Source organism: Globicephala melas, chromosome 1 (genome assembly GCF_963455315.2).
Source record: "Globicephala melas chromosome 1, mGloMel1.2, whole genome shotgun sequence".
NCBI lineage: Eukaryota > Metazoa > Chordata > Mammalia > Artiodactyla > Delphinidae > Globicephala > Globicephala melas.
Window position 1 is genome coordinate 123,626,651 of NC_083314.1, and position 18,614 is coordinate 123,645,264.

Consider the following 18,614-nt stretch of genomic DNA (forward strand, 5'->3'; position numbering starts at 1 on the left):
CTTTCAATATGTTAAGGTTGAAAATCAACGGACTGTGGAATTACAGCACCAGGCTTTGAATTCTAGCTCCACTACTTCAGTAAATGGCCTGGACTTTATGATTTTGCTCACTGATAGAAGAGGGGTAAGAAGAGGCTCTTCGGTACAACAGAATGAAGATGGGTTTTGGGATCAGACAGACCTGAATACATACTCCAGCTCTTCTACTTATTAGCTGCATGACTCTGGCATGCTACCTGACCTGAGTAAGCTCCATGTGTATCATTGATTAGAAGGGATAAATAACAGCTGATTTTAGGGTTGGGGCAAAATTAGAAAAAAATCCACATAAAGGCCTTAACATAGTGCCTGTCCCATAGTATGAGTTTGCTCACATGGTAACTCTTATTAAGTTCATAAGGTTGTCACGAAGGTCAAATGAAATTATTTGTTGAATGACGCTACATTGTAAACTTTAAAGCATTCTATACGTATCATTACTTAATTACAGATTATCAAAGTTTATAAATATGTTTCTGATACATAACTATATATTTAAAGAAAATTATATATTTAAAGCACATTTAGTGATTGTTTTTTAGTTTATCTAGGTTATCCCATATATTAGTTTCCCATTGCCACTGTAGCAAATTACCACAAAATTATTGGATGAAAAAAACACATTTTTATTCTCTTAGAGTTCTGGAGGTCAGAAGTCCAAAATCAAGGTGTTGGCAGGCTGCATTCCTTCTGGAGGCTTTCATTTCCTTACTTTTCAGCTTCTACAGCCTGCCTGCATTCCTTAGCTTGTGGCCCCTTCTTGTATCACTTTAATGTACTGCTTCCATTGTCACATCTCCTACTACTCACTCTGATTTTCTGCTCTCTCTTATATGGACCCTTGTGATTACATCAGGTCCACCCAGATAATCCAGGATAATCTCCCCATTTCAAGATCCTTAACTTGATCACATCTGCAAAGTCCCTTTTAAGGTAACATTCACAGGTTCCACAAATTAGAACGTGAACATGTAAACATATTTTGGTAGACATTTTTTAGCCTACCACATGCCAGGTTACTAGAAAAGAGGAAATTCCATTTCTAAAAGTTATCTATTTTCAGAGAACTTTTGGAATGGGCTTTATGATTTGTTTTATTGTTAGTGTTAGTATCATCCCAGTGACATTTGTTGAGCATTTGCCAAACACTTTAAATTAATATCATAAGAGCAACCCTATGAGGTAGGTGCTATTAATATTTTTTTTTCATTTTGTAGACAAGAAAGTGAGGATCAGGGATATTATACAACCTACACATGGTCATAAAGCTAGTAATTTTTCAAATTCAGGCCGATTTCTATAGCCACCCACTTACCCATATACTCTACTGCCTCCCTCGTGTACTAAAGTAGTCAGTAAAAATGTATAACTTGGTAGCTGCTATGTTTCTATGGATCTACAAAAGCTCTTCAAGGGGGGAACTGATGAGCAGATGGCAAAACTAATTCAAAGGATATCTTAAATATCCTTTCTTTGAACCTAGTACAGTTCAAGAAAACCCTGGAACACTTAAGTGATGCCCCAGGCTTCGGAAATGCCACTGACTTACCTGTTCATGCCCATAGTATGCTGCAATGTGCAATGGAGTGAAAAAAACTGCATCTTGAACGTTGATGTTAGCTCCATGTTGCAGTAGTACATCAGCAGCCTGGACAAGAAGGAGAGCTGGGTTAGGAGATTCATTGGTGGCATCTGCCCATCAAAATTCATTTTACAATTACAATGTACAACTCTCCTTCGGGGGTCACCATCTTAAAACACAATTTTCTTCCACCTCCCTTCTCTGCAATCTCCAATGGCTAGCTTTGGCCTAGAAAATGAAAACCAAGCCCCTCACTATCACATTCAAGGTCCTGTCAATCTGATGGTATCCTTTTAAATGTATTTCCCATTACTCCCTTTCATAAACCCAACTGTACAAACAAACTGCACTCAATTTCCTACTTCTCAGAGTCTTTGTTCACATTACTTCCTCAGTCAAAAGTTCTCTTCTTGGGCTTCCCGGGTGGCGTAATGGTTGGGAGTCCGCCTGCCGACGCAGGGGACACGGGTTTGTGCCCCGGTCCGGGAGGATCCCACGTGCTGCGGAGCGGCTGGGCCCGTGGGCCATGGCTGCTGGGCCTGCGCGTCCGGAGCCTGTCTGTGCTCCGCGGCGGAAGAGGCCACAGCAGTGAGAAGCCCGCGTACCGCAAAAAAAAAAAAAAAAAAAAAAGTTCTCTTCTGTCCAATCTACAGATGTTTAAACACAAGCTAAATGCCATCTCTTCCAAGATTTCTTTACTTTCCCTCCCTTCGTTGCCAACTGATTTGCTAAAATTAAGTCTTCCTTCCTTTTAAATCTCATTTAAATTTTTTTCATGTCATTTAGAACATTTAAAAATCTATATACATGCCTTATCCTTATTAAAGAGCAAATTCTTTAAGGACAAAGTATATATCAAATTCATCTTTATAATCCTACACTAGCATGTTGCCATGCAAATAGTAATCATTCAACACGAATTTGTTGAATGAATGAATGAATAAACGAATGAATGAGTGAAAAAAACTAGAAGGAGCTATTGGCCAATGAAAGGCACAGATTGCCAACAAATCTGCTCACCCTTTAGATTTCTTCTACTAAAGGCTCATCTCTAAGACTCTTTTCTCTAGAAAACTGATGGAAATCATTTCCTCCAGATGTGTTCATTTTCACTGTGAATTTTCTTAATGCACTCTCTATTCTTCAGTTGGTAAAACAATACACATTTGGGGAAATTTTCAAAAGTCTGTTAGACTTAGAAGAGAGAACATGAAGATGAGATCCAAGAGCTCAAGGAACATATGCTCCCACACCTCTTCTGTTCCTAGAAACAAACTGCCTCCTAAGTCAAGTTTCCTTGCCTGTTTGAATCAGAGCCCTTCAGAAGTGGTGAGGGGTCATGGACATTACATAACAAACCAGTATGTTTTAAAGAGGAAGAAATCAAGAATCAAAGGAATTAGGAAATTTCTCAAAGTCATGGAGCAAGTCAGTGTTAGCAGGGAAGTGAATCTCTAGTCTCTCACCTCAAGCTTTGTTTCCAAGTGCTCCAGAGTATTAAATAGTTCATTCATTCAATCATCCATTTGTTCATGTGTCAATACACCATTTATTGAGCATATATGAACTGAAATGATGTTATTTTACATGATTATTCTTACAGTTTATTCAATCAGTGGGGTAGCATTAGAACTGATTGTAATTGTCATACGAAGAGAAAAGGAATTCTTGTTGGAACAGCTGAAATTTCTGGTGGGTCCAAAAATATAATAAGCAGGTGTATAGGCTTCTATACATTCCAAGAACAATGCTTTTTGCTAAATTTGGATATTGCTGACTAATGATCAACAGAATACACAACGTGTACAGTGAGTTGTTTTTCTAATAAAAAAATTAAAGTTACAATTAACACTTATTGAGGGCACATTATGTATCAGACCCTGAACTAAGTGCATAAATGGTAACTGGAGTGCCTCTGTTTCACTCCAAAACATAGAAAGATATGTTCTACTCTCCCATTTTAAAGGTGAAGAAACTGAGCCTCAGGGAGGCTTTGTAACCTATTTGAGGTCATACAACTAGGAAGAAGCAGAACTGGAATTCAAATTTAGGCCTGTTTGACTTCGAAGTTTCTTTCCATCAGGCCCTTCCTGTGACCTTGACCTCATTAACACTAACCTTTAAGTAAATGAACTAACTGACTCAATCTCAGATAAGAGGAAGCTTTCTGAGTAGAAAGTAGAGTAGAAAGTAGAAGCTTTGTAGATTCAGCTTGGAAAGAATGCTGGAGCCATTTATATCAAATGTCTGGTATCTTAGACTTCACATGCCTGTGAGTTCAATCTTGGGAACCTTTAAAGGAGGTCACAAACGATCAAGGTAAATGAAGCTTTTTACAAATTTTCTTATTTTATATATAGCATAAAAGAAAGTAGACAGCATGAATTTTTATTGTAAAAAGGATTCTCAAATGTTAAAATATAGAGCCAATTTCTTAGGCATAGTTCTAGAACTTACTTTCATTCTAAAAGATAATGGCTTTTAGGCTTGAATAAATAGTCCAAAGCAATTTTTTTTTCCTCCTAAGTTTGCACTTATCCAGTCATTCAGAAGGTCAACCTTTTGCTGAACAGTCATTAATTATGAAGTGTTGGCCTTCTAAGAAACTTTCAAAATGTAAGTTTTAATGAAACCACACAGAGTCATTATTGAACTATAGGCTTTATTTAGTTTGTTTTAAAATTCAAGGAAATATTTAACTATTGAGAGCAATGTACACTGGAATTATCTGAATAATTTCACAGGTTATTTATATAAGTTGAATGCATTTATTGATTCTTATATTTCAAGTCATGATAGGGAGTGTATCTCCTAGCAATCTTATGGGGATATAATGTATCGTGATATACAAATATGCCTGTCATGTGGTTAAGACAAATGCACTCATATTGTTTAGGCTGGAACATATATCTAGCAAATCATTTTTTTTTTTTTTTTTGCGATACGTGGGCCTCTTACTGCTGTGGCCTCTCCCGTTGCGGAGCACAGGCTCCGGACGCACAGGCTCAGCGGCCATGGCTCACGGGCCCAGCCACTCCACGGCATGTGGGATCTTCCCGGACCGGGGCACGAACCCGTGTCCCCTGCATCGGCAGGCGTACTCTCAACCACTGCACCATCAGGGAAGCCCTATCAAATCATTTTAACCATGCTTCCCCTACTCCAGAACCTGAAAGAGCTGGTAGGTCAACTTCACCTGTTTTCCACTACATGAAGTCCCATGAAGTCCCAAACTGAATCTCTTTTATTCATCACTATGCTAAGCAGAGAATAGGCATCCAAATAATGGTTGAATTGGACTGTATTTCTAGTTAAAACAAAAAAAGGAATATATATCTACCATCAGTCAGAAGGGAAGTTAAACATTAACAATTAGGACCCAATTATATGATAGAAATTTTAAACAATTCAATTCAACGAACATTTATTGATCATTTATTTTGAATTAACCTTTAGCAAATCCCAAGTGCCTGCTCCATGCCAGGAACTGTGACTGGAGTTTTACATACATTGTCTCATTAAGATTTTTGCAGGGCATAAAATTCTGTTGTATTAAAAATTTTTGAGAAAATACATAGTTTTGATTTCTTTCCCCCCAAAAATAACAAAACTACTGGTGAAATTGTATACTTGAAACAAGTCTTATCACAGAAAGGATATCTTAATAATCTTTAAACTCTTTATAGAAATGAATTTTATCATACTTAGATTTGTATAACTGACATATATATCAGTATTATTATTATTAAAGAACCAAGGGGCTAATAACTTGGGCTAGTAACTTGGTATCCTTTACTGATGGAAGAAATAAGCACCAAAAATGTCTATCATTAAGTGGTCATTTTTTGAGCACAAAAAAATGGATCAGAACCCTTTGTTTTGATAGAAGGGAATTACTGTATACATTACCCTTTAAAGATATTTTTATTTGCCAGTTGACTCCTCAAAAGATCCAAGTAGAGTCTCTACAATTTCCAGGTTGTAATTTAAACACTTATTCAAACATTCTGCTTTCTTCCTAGAAAACCTCTGTTCTCTTTCTCTGCCTATAACATACCCAGTCTCAAGGCCAAGCTCAGTTCCCAGGTTCTCTGAGAACCTTCCACAAATCCTTTACTGTATTTAGCATTTCTTTCTCTAAATACTTATACTACTTATCCTCACAACTTAATCTTTTCATTAATTATCACTGTGGGTAAATGATTATTATAACAATATCAATTTTTTAAAACTATTTTTTCATGTTCTAAGCTTGTCTCAATGAAGTACAAGAAGGTTTGACTCCAGGTTAAAAAGATTTTTTACCTGAGGTACTGGAGTTTAATCCTTCTAACTAAAATAGCCAGACCTCATGATTTAAAATTCCAGAGATTTAAAAAGTAATGCCTACAAGAACAAAGGTCCTCATTGTTCTTGTTTGCTGAATGTTTCTCCTACAGTAGGACTTTAACTTATTGAGTTGGTCCCATTTGGCTCTCCCTCTGAACTTCATCTTATGAAAATCAATGACAGCGATGAAGAAGAAAAAAAAGACTGTATCAATAGGGACTAAATGTCTCATGGAAGAGAAAGTAGAATACGGTAAATTCTACATGGGATAAAATGGCAATCAATCAGATTTGAAATTGCCAAAATTAAATATAGTGTCTTATACTACCAAGTAGACCTTCAATAAATATCTACACTTTGAAATTAAATTTTTCTGGGCTTTAAGTGATATCTCATTTCCTATGACTTCTTTGGAGTTTTCCTCAAATTCAAACTTACACTGATGTTTTCCTTAGGATTTATAGTTTGTTTAAAGCTACAGTTTTCTCTTCTGTATATCTTTATCTAACCTTTATTACTGAGACTTATAGAGAGCAGAACCATGAAGCTATTCTGGGTTAATATCCATTTCCATTTAGTAGAAAATCTGTATTATCAAAGCTTTAGAGGAAAATGTTTTCTAAAGTTTATGTCTCAGGAATTCAAAATGATCCCAAAGATATTAACATGCAAGTGGATTTAGATTTGAAAATTTTCAATTATTTCCAGTTCTAACTTTCAATAACCAGTTCCAATTGTGTCCCATAGAACCATTGCCTTCTCTCCTAAAATTTTCAATTTCTTTTGAGAGTAGTCTACACCTTTCATTCACATATCCTCACCTCCTATTCAATCCTCAGCCCACCTACAATCTGACTTCAGACCTCACTTCTCTAGAACATGACATCAGAGGCCTACTAATTGTCAATTCCAATGGACACTCTTGGCTCTTTTCCTTATTTTAATACTTCTCCAGCATTTGTTACTATTTGTCTTCCCCTTAAGATCCGATCCTCCCTTAGATTGATTGACATAACGATCTTTGGGTTTGGTCCCTACCTCTCTGCCAACTTCTTATTGTTCCTCTATAGAGGTGACTCTCTGTTCATCTCTTAAGTGTTTCTTAAGTGTTGCTTTTTCCTCACTAAATCTTATGTTTTCTCCTGATTTCCTTTGTCTGCTTTAATTCTCTTGTATTAATTAAGTTAATACATGGAAAGAATTTGGGACATATTCTTGGTAAGCTAATAAGTATTCAGTATGTGGTAGTTATTAGCTATATCTTGCCTTATACATTCTCTAGTTGATTCTATCATTACTACTACTACTGCTACTATTTCTACAACACACACAGACACAAACATACACACACACACACACACACACACACTCTCTCTCTCTCTCTCTCTCTCTCTCTTTCTCTCTCTCTTCTCTCTCCAGCTGCATGTGTTTTTCCCAGACTTCCTCCAATACAGGGTCTACCTTATTTGGCAACTCATAGTCTGGTTATATATTTCCCCTCTATTTCCCAATTACTTTTACTCTGGGTTTATACTGTCCCCTGCATTGATCTCATCTTTATCACTTGTCCTTTGATTTTTGTTAATGTGAATGAAGCATTAGAATGTGTGCTTTGAGAATATCTATGAGCTAAATGAGAATATCTCATTTAATGGTCACAACAATCTCATGGAATTGTTACTAACAGCCCCATTTTAAAAATAGGAAAAATAAGGTTAAGAATTACACAGTTTTAAGGAAAAGCACCAAAGTTTAAACTCAGACCTATAGGAGTCCAAAGTACCATACTACCCCATACTGTATTTTTTTAATTAAAAAAGATATTAATTAATTAATTTTTGGCTGTGTTGGGTCTTCATTGCTGTACGTGGGCTTTCTCTAGTTGCAGCAAGCAGGGGCTACTATTCATTGCGGCGCGTGGTCTTCTCATTGCGGTTGCTTCTCTTGTTGCAGAGCACGGGCTCTAGGCACGTGGGCTTCAGTAGTTGTGGCACATGAACTCAGTAGTTGTGGCTTGCGGGCTCTAGAGCGCAGGCTCAGTAGTTATGGCACATGGGCTTAGTTGCTCCACGGCACGTGGGATCTTCTCAGACCAGGGCTCAAACCCATGTTCCTTGAATTGGCAGGTGGATTCTTAACCACTGAACCACCAGGGAAGTCCACTGTTTGTCTTCTTATGTGTGCTTTTATTTGGAGCCAGCTAGCAATTCCTTGCCATCTCAGATAGTCCTGTACAGGATATAGCTCTTGGTTGATGTTGCTCTTCAAGGATTTTCAAGGATACCTATATAGCCAGTATATCAATAAGAATGATCCTAGGCTTCCCTGGTGGCGTGGTGGTTGGGAGTCCACCTGCCGATGCAGGGGACACGGGTTCGTGCCCCGGGTTGGGAGGATCCCACATGCTGCGGAGCGGCTGGGCCCGTGAGCCATGGCTGCTGAGCCTGTGCATCCGGAGCCCGTGCTCTGCAGCGCAAGAGGCCACAGCAGTGAGAAGCCCGCGTACCACAAAAAAAAAAAAAAAAGAATGATCCTGACTTTGTAATTGTTTGCAGATGACTGAAAAATAAATAAAGTTAAAACTTATTCTAAGTAGAAGTTGTATGTTAGGGATCTTGAAGAGTTATATATACAAGGACAAGAAGTTTAGGATTTTTCTTAAATTTTTTCCGTATGGGGTTTCACCAAGAGACTTCAAGTAGGAGCAAAATATATTCTGATTTACATCTTCAAAAGATCCTTCTGGTAAAAGTCTAGCAAATGGATTGAAGAAGGAGCAAAACTAGAGTGGTCAGTTAGCAGGGTCTTGCAGTAAGTTGAAAAGAAAGAGATAAGGATAAAAATGATCTGAGGTAGAAGTAGTGGCCTAGAGATGGAGAATGGGTGTTAGAGGCATTAAGATGGTAGAATCACATGACTCAGCATACTGGGGATGGGGAGAGATGATGGAAGTTATCAATAAATGATGACTGTAAAAGAGGAAGCCTATATGGGAAAATGAGCATGAGGATAAAATTGTGCTTAATTCATGAATTTAGGAAGTAGGAACATTACCTATATTATATATATATATATATATTTTCTGTCTAGGTATTTTATTTATTTATTTTTATAGATCTTTATTGGAGTACAGAGTGAAGTAAGTCACCTATAGTTTCTATCTCTCTGATTAATCACTTGTCATAACTAGTTTCTTCCAATTCCCCTTAGCAGTTCATTGTGATCTTTTCCAACACCACAGCTGTTTCAATTAGGGTCAATGCCTCAATCAAATGTGAACAAAACTAGACTTTTCAAGCAACTACCAAAAGCTGTACCAGTTAAAAATACCACTAATTGCTTATCCATTTGGATTCAAGGCTTACATTACTTAGCATTTTAGATGGTAGCATTGCTTTAATTTAATAAGCACTTCTTTTGACTTTATGCTCTATTTTCTGTAGAATTTTTTATTTTTATGTATATATACTGACTTCTGGACACCCATTACAACTGTTCAGTGAGAACTCTATCATATAGTTATAGAGGTTTTCACTTAAAACACTATTTTTGTAATGACTTTTTTTTTAACCTGACATAGCTCAAATTAAATATTTGAGTACAAAAACTTATTGGAAAATAGTTTCTTCAGGCTGTCACAGAAATGAGGTTCTCATGTGATCTTCCTCTTATTATCTCAGGTTAAAATTAAATTTGGTTTGAAAATTACTCAGAAAATGATTCCACAAGATAATATTATCAAAGAAATTAAAGGGAAGCTCCATATTCTTAAGCTGTAGAAATACAGCTTAAAGATATATCAACTTATATACATATAATAAAAGAATTCCATTGATTATATAAATCCATAGCTTCTCAGGAAATTATGATAGCATAAATAGAAAAGCTGGTGGATGAAGAGTGATGAGAAGCCATGAGGCCAAGGCTGAAGATACAAGTGGTACCATTTTAGAAAAGTAATAATTAAAGCTAGGAGATAACACCCCTTCCAGAAGGTAAGAGGACATATTTGTGGGATATTTATGGCTAAAAAGTGGGAAGGAAGGAGAACAAAGGAATGCCTGTTAAGGAAGCCCATGGAAGAGAAACTTTTAAGAAAAGAGGGGCAAATTTATCTGAGCCTTTCAGCTAATCATCATCTTGCTGTGCTATTTTCTTCCTTATAGATATACTTTTTTTGCAGCATTTCCTTATGTGAGGGTCTTATTTTAAAATCCCTGGCTGAGAAAACAGGCTTTCAATGTTCACTGTGTTATGAATACATCATGTTCTATGCATTTCAAAAGCCACAATTTTTTTCTTATGAGGTTTATTTTTATAACTTGCCAAAGGTCCAACATTTTTCACTATATTGCTATTGTAGAGACTTGAAAACTGTAGTACAAGTTAGGCTCACTTTCAGTGATGTTCCTCCCAACACTGCACACACTCTGGACATTATAATCATGGAGAGGTGCGAGTACCATATGACAAAGAGTTTTCTCATGACTTTTGTTCTCCAGACCAAGTCACCTATTGAAAACATGTAATTTGCCTCTACTTGAAAAATCAACTTCTACATTACACTTTGAAGGTGAGTTGCAGTAAACTAATAGAACGTAAGAAGGAACACATAAAGATTTTGGCTCTTAGATAAAAATGAGTAATAAGAATCCTTCTAAAAATTATTTCAATGATCAATTAATTTCCAGCAGCTAGAATTTAAAAACAAAAAAGACAGCATCAACAGTTAATGAGCTAACAGTTAATGAGTTAACAGTTATGAGCACAGTTAATGAGTTAACAGTTATGAGCACAGTATATGGAATATTTAGTGATTCCCTTTTTGAGCTTCCTCATTAATTAAGCCAGAAAATTCACTATTTGTTGAACTGCAGGATACTAACTAAATTTGTTTTAGAACAGCAGATGTAGGTAATCAATTACATCCTACAGGCTCTTTATTTAACAAGATAATTGAAAATGTTGGTCTGCAATAACTTAGAATAAGTGACACAATGATATTGGTAAATCCACAGTTGTAAAAATATTTTAACTGATTATGAAACAGTATGCATTGACAGGTATAGAAATCAATTATAGATAATTTTCTTTCTAGATAAGAAGTTTATTAAAAGAACACACAGCGTTCAGTCAGAGACCTATTATCAGGACAGAAAACAGTAGGAATAATGGTGGTAAATGTATTAACCATTCCATTGGTCATGTTAAACTAAGATAAATACAGAGTGACTAAAAATTGAAGCCTACAATGAAAATGAAAAGAAGCGCAATATGAAATCTGCCCAAGTAGTTTTGGCTTCAGACACAGAAAGGGCCAAGAAATAACTGTGGGTGGTATCAAGTCCAGACTTCTCAATCCCTTCACATGTGTAGCAAATGACAGAACCTGGATACAAAGAAACCTAGGCAGTCTGGTTCCAGAGCCCACATACCTAATGACTATGCCATACTATACTGCTATAGCCAAAAAACATTGCTCTAGAATCCCAGTTTCTCAAACATTTTAAACAATTTTTCAAACTTTTACTTAATGAACTCAGCATAAGTACTCAGCAGAGGTACTATGATAGAATTGGGTTGGGTGGCACCTGAATGTAAGGGGCATGAGCTTAGCACTCCTTCCTTTCTCCTTGAATAACCTCTGAGGTACCACTGGAATGCTAGACATCCAGAGAGTGCATACTGGAAATCATTTTTAAACAAAAGAGAGTTGCTAGTTTTTGGAGAATAGAATTGCCACTATATCTACCTGCTAGTCCTCTTTGATTCTAAGAAAAGACAGGGCCAAATAACGTGAGTATAGAATCATGCCAAGTTTCTTGGGTTAATAGAGCCCTTATCTTCCAGACATAACACATAATCCCTCTATAAATCCATCTATGTATATATTTGTTATTGTTTTTGAGAAAACATAAGTGGTATTACTATCTATGAGGCTAAATAGTACCCTTGAGTGTGGGCTTGACATTTCTCATGAATAGAGCATGGCAAAAGTTATGGAATGTCACTTCCGAGATCAGGTTACAAAAAGACTGTGACTTCATCTAACTTGCCCTCTTTTGATCTCTCCATTACTCTGTCTGATAGAAACCAGATGTCTTATTATGAGCTTTCCTATGAATAGGATCACGTGGCAAGGCACTGATGTCTCTGGATAACAGCCCGGGAGGATGAAGCCTGCCAACAGCTACAAGAGTGAACACAAAAGTGGATTCTCTCCATTTAGTCCTTGAGATGACTACAGCCCCACCCGAAACCTTGTGAGAGACTCTAAGTGAGGGGACCCAGATAAGGTACCCTGAGGTTCCTGAGCTACAAAAATGGCAAAATAACAAATGTTTGTTGCTTTAAGCCACAAAGTTTTGGGATAATTTTTTATGCAGCAAAAGTTAGCTAATATACTATTGTGTCTGTCAATTCATTACTAAAAATATCCAGGTCATAACTGACTTCTACATTAAAATAGTTCCTACTGCCCACTTCTGAATATTAAAAGGGGAACAGCAGTGCAAACCAACAAATATTTTTGAGCACCTAAGTTTTCTAAGCAGTGTGCTAGGTTCTGGGGATCAAAGATAAATTAATTGTTCAAAAGCAATATACAGGCTAGTAGAAGAAACAAAACAAAATGACTATGATATAAAGATGGAGTTGATGGAGATAAAATATGGCCTATCATAACAAAAGAAAGGAGGTATAAGTTATAAATTTGGTCTGGGAAAGATAAATAAATCTGTAGAGGGGGAATGTACCTGGAAATTGAAGTAAAAGTTTGCTAAGTGAAAAAACGAAGATCAATCAATTCATTCATCCCTCAAACATATTTGATCATCCAACAGTACCTAGCACAGAATATATGTTTGCCAAATTCTACTATTTCTTAAAACCTACTTCAAATTCTACTTGCCTCATGAAATCTTTTTAGACCTCTAGGTTCATTGATGTCATCACTGAGACAAGTGATTAAATATCCCAATAGCTTTAGAAAGACATTGAGGCTTTATAAGAAGAATTTATTATAGATACCCTCCCTGGAATTACTGAATCAGAATTGCTAGATACTAAAAATCTGCATTAAAAAAAAGCTTCTTAGATGCATCCATTATGGAGTAACAAGGACTAATCTGGAGAAGCCAAGGTAGCTAAAATTCATAAGACAGAGTACTAGACACAAGAAAATTGCATAAAGAGAGAAATACAAAGATCTGCAGAAGGTATCCTTAGAGGGTAAAGCTGAGCATTGATTAGTGTGTGCTTGTGAAGCAACTACAGCTGACTGGGAAAAGAACCAACAGAGATTAGTGATAATTTTGCCCAGTGCTCACACAAGGCCAGGGATAATGCCTATTCTCATCACCCAGACTGGAAAAGCTCATGATTCATGGGGCATTGGGTAAAATACTCACAACAGACTTCCCTCAGTGCTCAGTAGTTGGTTATTAGCCTTGCCCTGAGCACTGCTCCATTCTCACCAAACAAATCTTAAAAGCTAGACCTAAAAGGAGCAAATTGTTTCTAAGTAAGTTAACTGCATCCCAGTAGAGATGGAGGGGTTGTCTTAAGACTATTTATAGGAATTCAAAATATCTAGCACCTAACAAAATAAATTTTATAATATCTGGAATCCAATCAGAAATTAATAGGAATGAAAAAGGCAGGAAAATATGACTTATAATGAAGAGAAAGAGTAATCAATCAAAACTGACCCCAAATTGATCCAGATGTTAGAGTTTTCAAACAAGGACAATAAAATAGTTATTAATACTGTATTCTATATGTTTAGAAAGTAGACGCACAAAAGATATAAAAATGACCAAAACCAAATTTTGAGAGATGAAAGCTATAATATGGGAGATAAAAATGCACTAGATGGGATTAGTAGTATATTAAACATTATAGAAGAAAAAGTTAATAAACTTGAAGATACAGCAATCGAAACTCTATTAAATGAAATACGGAGAGAAAAGAGAATTTTGAAAAAATGAAAAGAACATCATTGAGGATTTGGATAACATCCAACAGACAAATGTTCATGTAATTGAAGAGGAGACAGAAAAAAGTATTTAAAGGAATAATGGCAGAAAAATTTCCAAAGTTAATGAAAACTATAAACTCACAGATGCAAGAAATTTAATAAACCCTGAACACAAGAAAGAAGAAAACTATACTAAGACAAATCATAATTAAATTGCTCAAAATCAGTGATAAAGAGAAAATCTTAGAAGGCGCCAGAGAAAAACACACATTGAGGAACAGAAATAAAAAGGACAGAAGATTTTTTGTCAGAGATAATGCAAGTAAGAATACAGTAAGTAATAGGTTTAAAATACCAAAATTGAAAAAAAAAAGTAACTTAGAATCCTATATCTAGTGAAAATATCTTTTTAACACAATGAGGAAATCAAGTCTTTTTCAACCAAATAATATTATGGGCAAGATACTTGAACAGACAGTCCACCAAAGAAGTTATACAAAGGGCAGATAAGCACATAACAATATGCTTAACTCATTGGACATTAGGGAAATATAAATTAAAAGCACAATGAGATACCACTCATTCCCTATTAGAATGGTTAAAATTTAAAAGATCGAATATACCAAGTGTTGCTGCTGAGGATATGGAATAATTGAAACCCTTATGCACTGCTGGTAGGAATGTGAAATAGTACAACAGTTTGTCAAAGTACAATCACTTTGGAAACAGTCTGTCAATTTCTTAAAAAGTTATATATAAACCTACCAAATGATCTAGCCATTCTACTCTTAATATTTGCCCAAGATAAATAAAAGCACATGTCCATACAAAGACCTGTACAGAAATCTTCATTGCAGCTTTACTTGTAATCCCTAAAAATTGGAAAGAACTCAAATGTCCAGCAACAGGTGGATAAACACTGTGGCATATCCAAACAATGAAATCCTACCTACTGACTAGACATCTTATTTGATCATTTATCATGTAACTGACATTTAAAATCTTCACATTTATGGATCCTCAACCCTCCACCTTCCATTTTACACACAGATACACACACATGATATTCTTCCATTGTTCCCCATCACAATGAAGTAGAAATCCTTTATTCAGTTGCTGACACCAGAAACCCAGGAGTTTTTGTTGACACCAACTTCTCCTACATCCCGCTCATAGGTAACCCATCACCAAATTAGTTTGATTTTTACCCTCTAAATATTTTGCAAATCTGTGTTTGTCTCTCCATCTCTACTAATGCCACCCATACCCAGGCAATCATTATAGATTATTGCCTCCAAATATACCTGCCTGCATAAATTCTTCAAATTCAGTTGATTTTAAACATTGTAACTAGAGTTGTTTTATCAGAATGGAAATCTGATCACGTTACCACTTCTTAATGGCTTCTTATTACTCTTAGGAAGGAGAGAGAACTCCTTAACTCAGTTTATCATCCAACCCAGGGAGATTTTGAGAGTAAAAGGGGGTTCACTTAATCACACCAGGCCAACAGGTATGAACAGGAACTTTCCTGAGGAATCAGGAGTATGAGTCACTCTACAAATAAATCCATTGGTCACCTGGCCCCCAACCTTTTTCTCCATGTTCTTCCTTTTCCACCACATACCCCAACTCTATCAGCTCCCATCCACACACACACTTTTACTGTTTCCTCGATGTATTTCCTATAGTCAGAAAGTTTTTACACATATGATTTCCTCTTCCTGGAAAGCTCTCTCTGTGTCTCAACTTCTCATCCATAAAGTGGAGATAATAATTCTACCTATTCTGAAGGGCTATTTAAAGGATTAAGAGTTAATGTATGTAAAACATTTAGTACTTAGCTAGCACTAAAGGTAATTGTTATTGTTACTACTGCTACTATCAGTATTATTTCTTCTTCTCTTTACTTGCTTAACATTTACTTAGGTCCTTGAGTTATAAGCCAAATTAACAGTTACTCAGAGATTCACTCCTAACCTCAATGACTATGGACATATTCATTTTAAAAATGCTAATTGTGTGTCTGAGGACAACAGAGAGAAAAAAACAACAACAAAGGTTATGTCTTTGTTGAGCTTATATTTTAGCACAGGAGACAGACGGTAAAGCAGAGTAAATAAATAATAGGCTGTAATATAGTGATCAGTGCTGGAGAGAAATAAAAGAGGAAAGAGAGTAGAGAGTGCCAGAGATTTGACGTTTCATTAAAAAATGATGATCTGGGAAAACCTTATTGAGAAAATTCCATTTGAACCAGGATCTTAAGAAGATAAGGGAGTAAAATATTCAGTTAGTAAAAAAGAGCAATCTAGACAGTGAGAAGAGCAATACAAAGGCCCTGAGGCAGGAGCATGCCTGGTATGTCTGAGGAACTTAAAGTTGAGAAACAACAAATAATAAAAAGGTGGAAGTTACTTTTCCAAATTCTAAATGAAATACATTTTAAAAGGCTCACTCAGGCTGCCTTGTCAGAATAGGCTGAGGGGAAAGGGCAGAAGAAGAGAGACTAAATTACCCTCTTTAAGGCATAGGACCATGGTGACATTCATAGCTCTTATTACAGTGGCAATTCTGTTTGTTTGTGTGATTCTTTGATTGTCTATGTTTTCCACCAGACTGTAAGCTCTGTGAGACTAAGTTTTACTCATCATTAAATTACCAGTGTCAAAATACAGATATTGGAACCTATTAGTTCCTCAGTAGATATTCGTTGAATAACTGAGTGAAAGAAAGAATGAATACATATTATTATATTCTACTCTTTGATTTCTTTACCACATTGCAAGCTCCTAGATGGCATTTAAAGTTATATTTTATACTTTTGTCCATTTCTACCACAACTAGACTACGTTCTTGTGTGTAAATGCTCAGTAAGCATTTACTGACTTGATTTGTTCTTCCCTAGTCGATTTTTACATCTTCTACACTATAAATATTCTTGAAGAAAAATCTGTAGAATAACAAAAGAAAAGTTTTATAAGTCAAGATAAGCCTTAAAAAGTCTAAACAGGGAACATGAACTCTTAAGGTTTACATATTGCCAGAAACTATGAAACTCACACAAGGGAGAACCAATGATGATTATTTTCTTGTCTTTTGGGAAATAAGACTTTATAATAGAAGTTTATTTATAATCATAGCTGTAAAATTGCCTCTAGGAAAGCAATAATAATGGGGCAAACTATCTTGTTTTCTAACAGATCCAATTAAAACAAGAAACTAAAAACTCAGTCATATTTGTCAAAAATACACTGAGAAAATCAAATCTACAATATTTACCAGTCAAGTCTCAGTCCAGTTTACTAACGTTGCAATGTACAAATGTAGGCATTTGTTGACTGAAATATGCAATAAAAATATATTTTTGCTTGGGAATACTTGATACATTTGAAATGCACAATAAATACATTATTCATTCTCTAGTGGTTCTTTGCTGGGCTGAAAATATATAATGTTTTTAAACACCAGGCTTAGGAATAGCAGGCCAATAATGGACTCTTCACTGTCTCTGATTACTTTTTCTTCTCTAAGACACCTTTACTTGTAAACTTGCTGTTATGAGCTCTCTTTCATTATGCCACAAATAATTCCCCTTACTAAATCATGACAAAACCTAATTTCTTTCTATAAACACTTTGTATGCAAATCATGGACTATGTAGCATTCATATAAGAGAGAAGTTCCAATGAGTTGTGGCTTCTTTCCAGAAATACACTTCCATATGCTTGTACTTTGGTCACAATTAGTGGAGGTTTAGTAAAAGATATTTTGTGACTCTTTCATGATAATTATTGTAGTAATTATAATTATTATAATAATCCCTGATTCTCATTTTAATTAAGATTCTCCCCTTCTCCTCTATGGAACCTTTAATCAGTGACTAGTGAAAAGGCCAGATGCCATGATCTCTTCTTTTCCTAACCATCCAATCAAGGTGATGATAAAGACAGAAATGGCCAAAAAGACCATATGGCAAGGTTAGCTTGACCACTTTGCCAAGTAGAAAATAGTCCAGAATAATCAGGAATTGACATCTTGATCTAAGCCCTCCTCTTAATTTAAATTCTTTATGTTTATTTAGATTGAAAATGAAAAAGACCTCATCACCATCTTCTAGTAAGTCTGCAAAGAAATGATCAGTCTTCAGTAGATCTAACTTCAGTAGAAGACACCCTGACTTTTGTCCTTATGTTTTGTTTGCCCTTAACTTGTCTCTGCTGCAACTCCATGAACACATTCTGTGATAAGCCTTGTATCTTATATAAATGTGTTGCCCTGGACCCAAAGCAGCCAATGCCATACACTATAGGGCATGTACATCTTGGGATAGAGGATCACTGAGAAGCCAGAAGGACCTCCAGTTGCTGGCTTCTTAGGCAGGTGACTGCTTATAACAAGTGAGACTGAGGTTGATTTATCCTATTTTTAATAATCTATAAAAGAGAGGTTCCACTATTTCTCTGTATTTACGTCTCCCTTCTGACTTGCCTTTTATGACCATATGCTTCATAAATTAAAAAATAAATAAATGAATAAACATATGTAAATTTCCACACAAGAAGTATCAATATAATAATCAGATATCCCCAGAAAGCTGTTCTTCTTTAAAAAAGCAAGGGAACAGGGAACTCACAGAATGTTAATACATACGATATGAAATGGAAATCACAGCGGTTATAAAGG

At 35.8% G+C, this 18,614-nt stretch overlaps 1 protein-coding gene across 1 annotated transcript in view; it reads right to left on the reverse strand.

Annotated features, from left to right (window-relative positions):
* Positions 1-18,614, reverse strand: part of TNNI3K (TNNI3 interacting kinase) — a 297,506-nt gene that overhangs the window by 199,995 nt on the left and 78,897 nt on the right. The window contains exon 8 of the mRNA XM_060304278.1: positions 1,589-1,687. Within this exon, the coding sequence (XP_060160261.1) occupies positions 1,589-1,687 (99 nt within the window). The remainder of the gene's footprint in view (positions 1-1,588; positions 1,688-18,614) is intronic.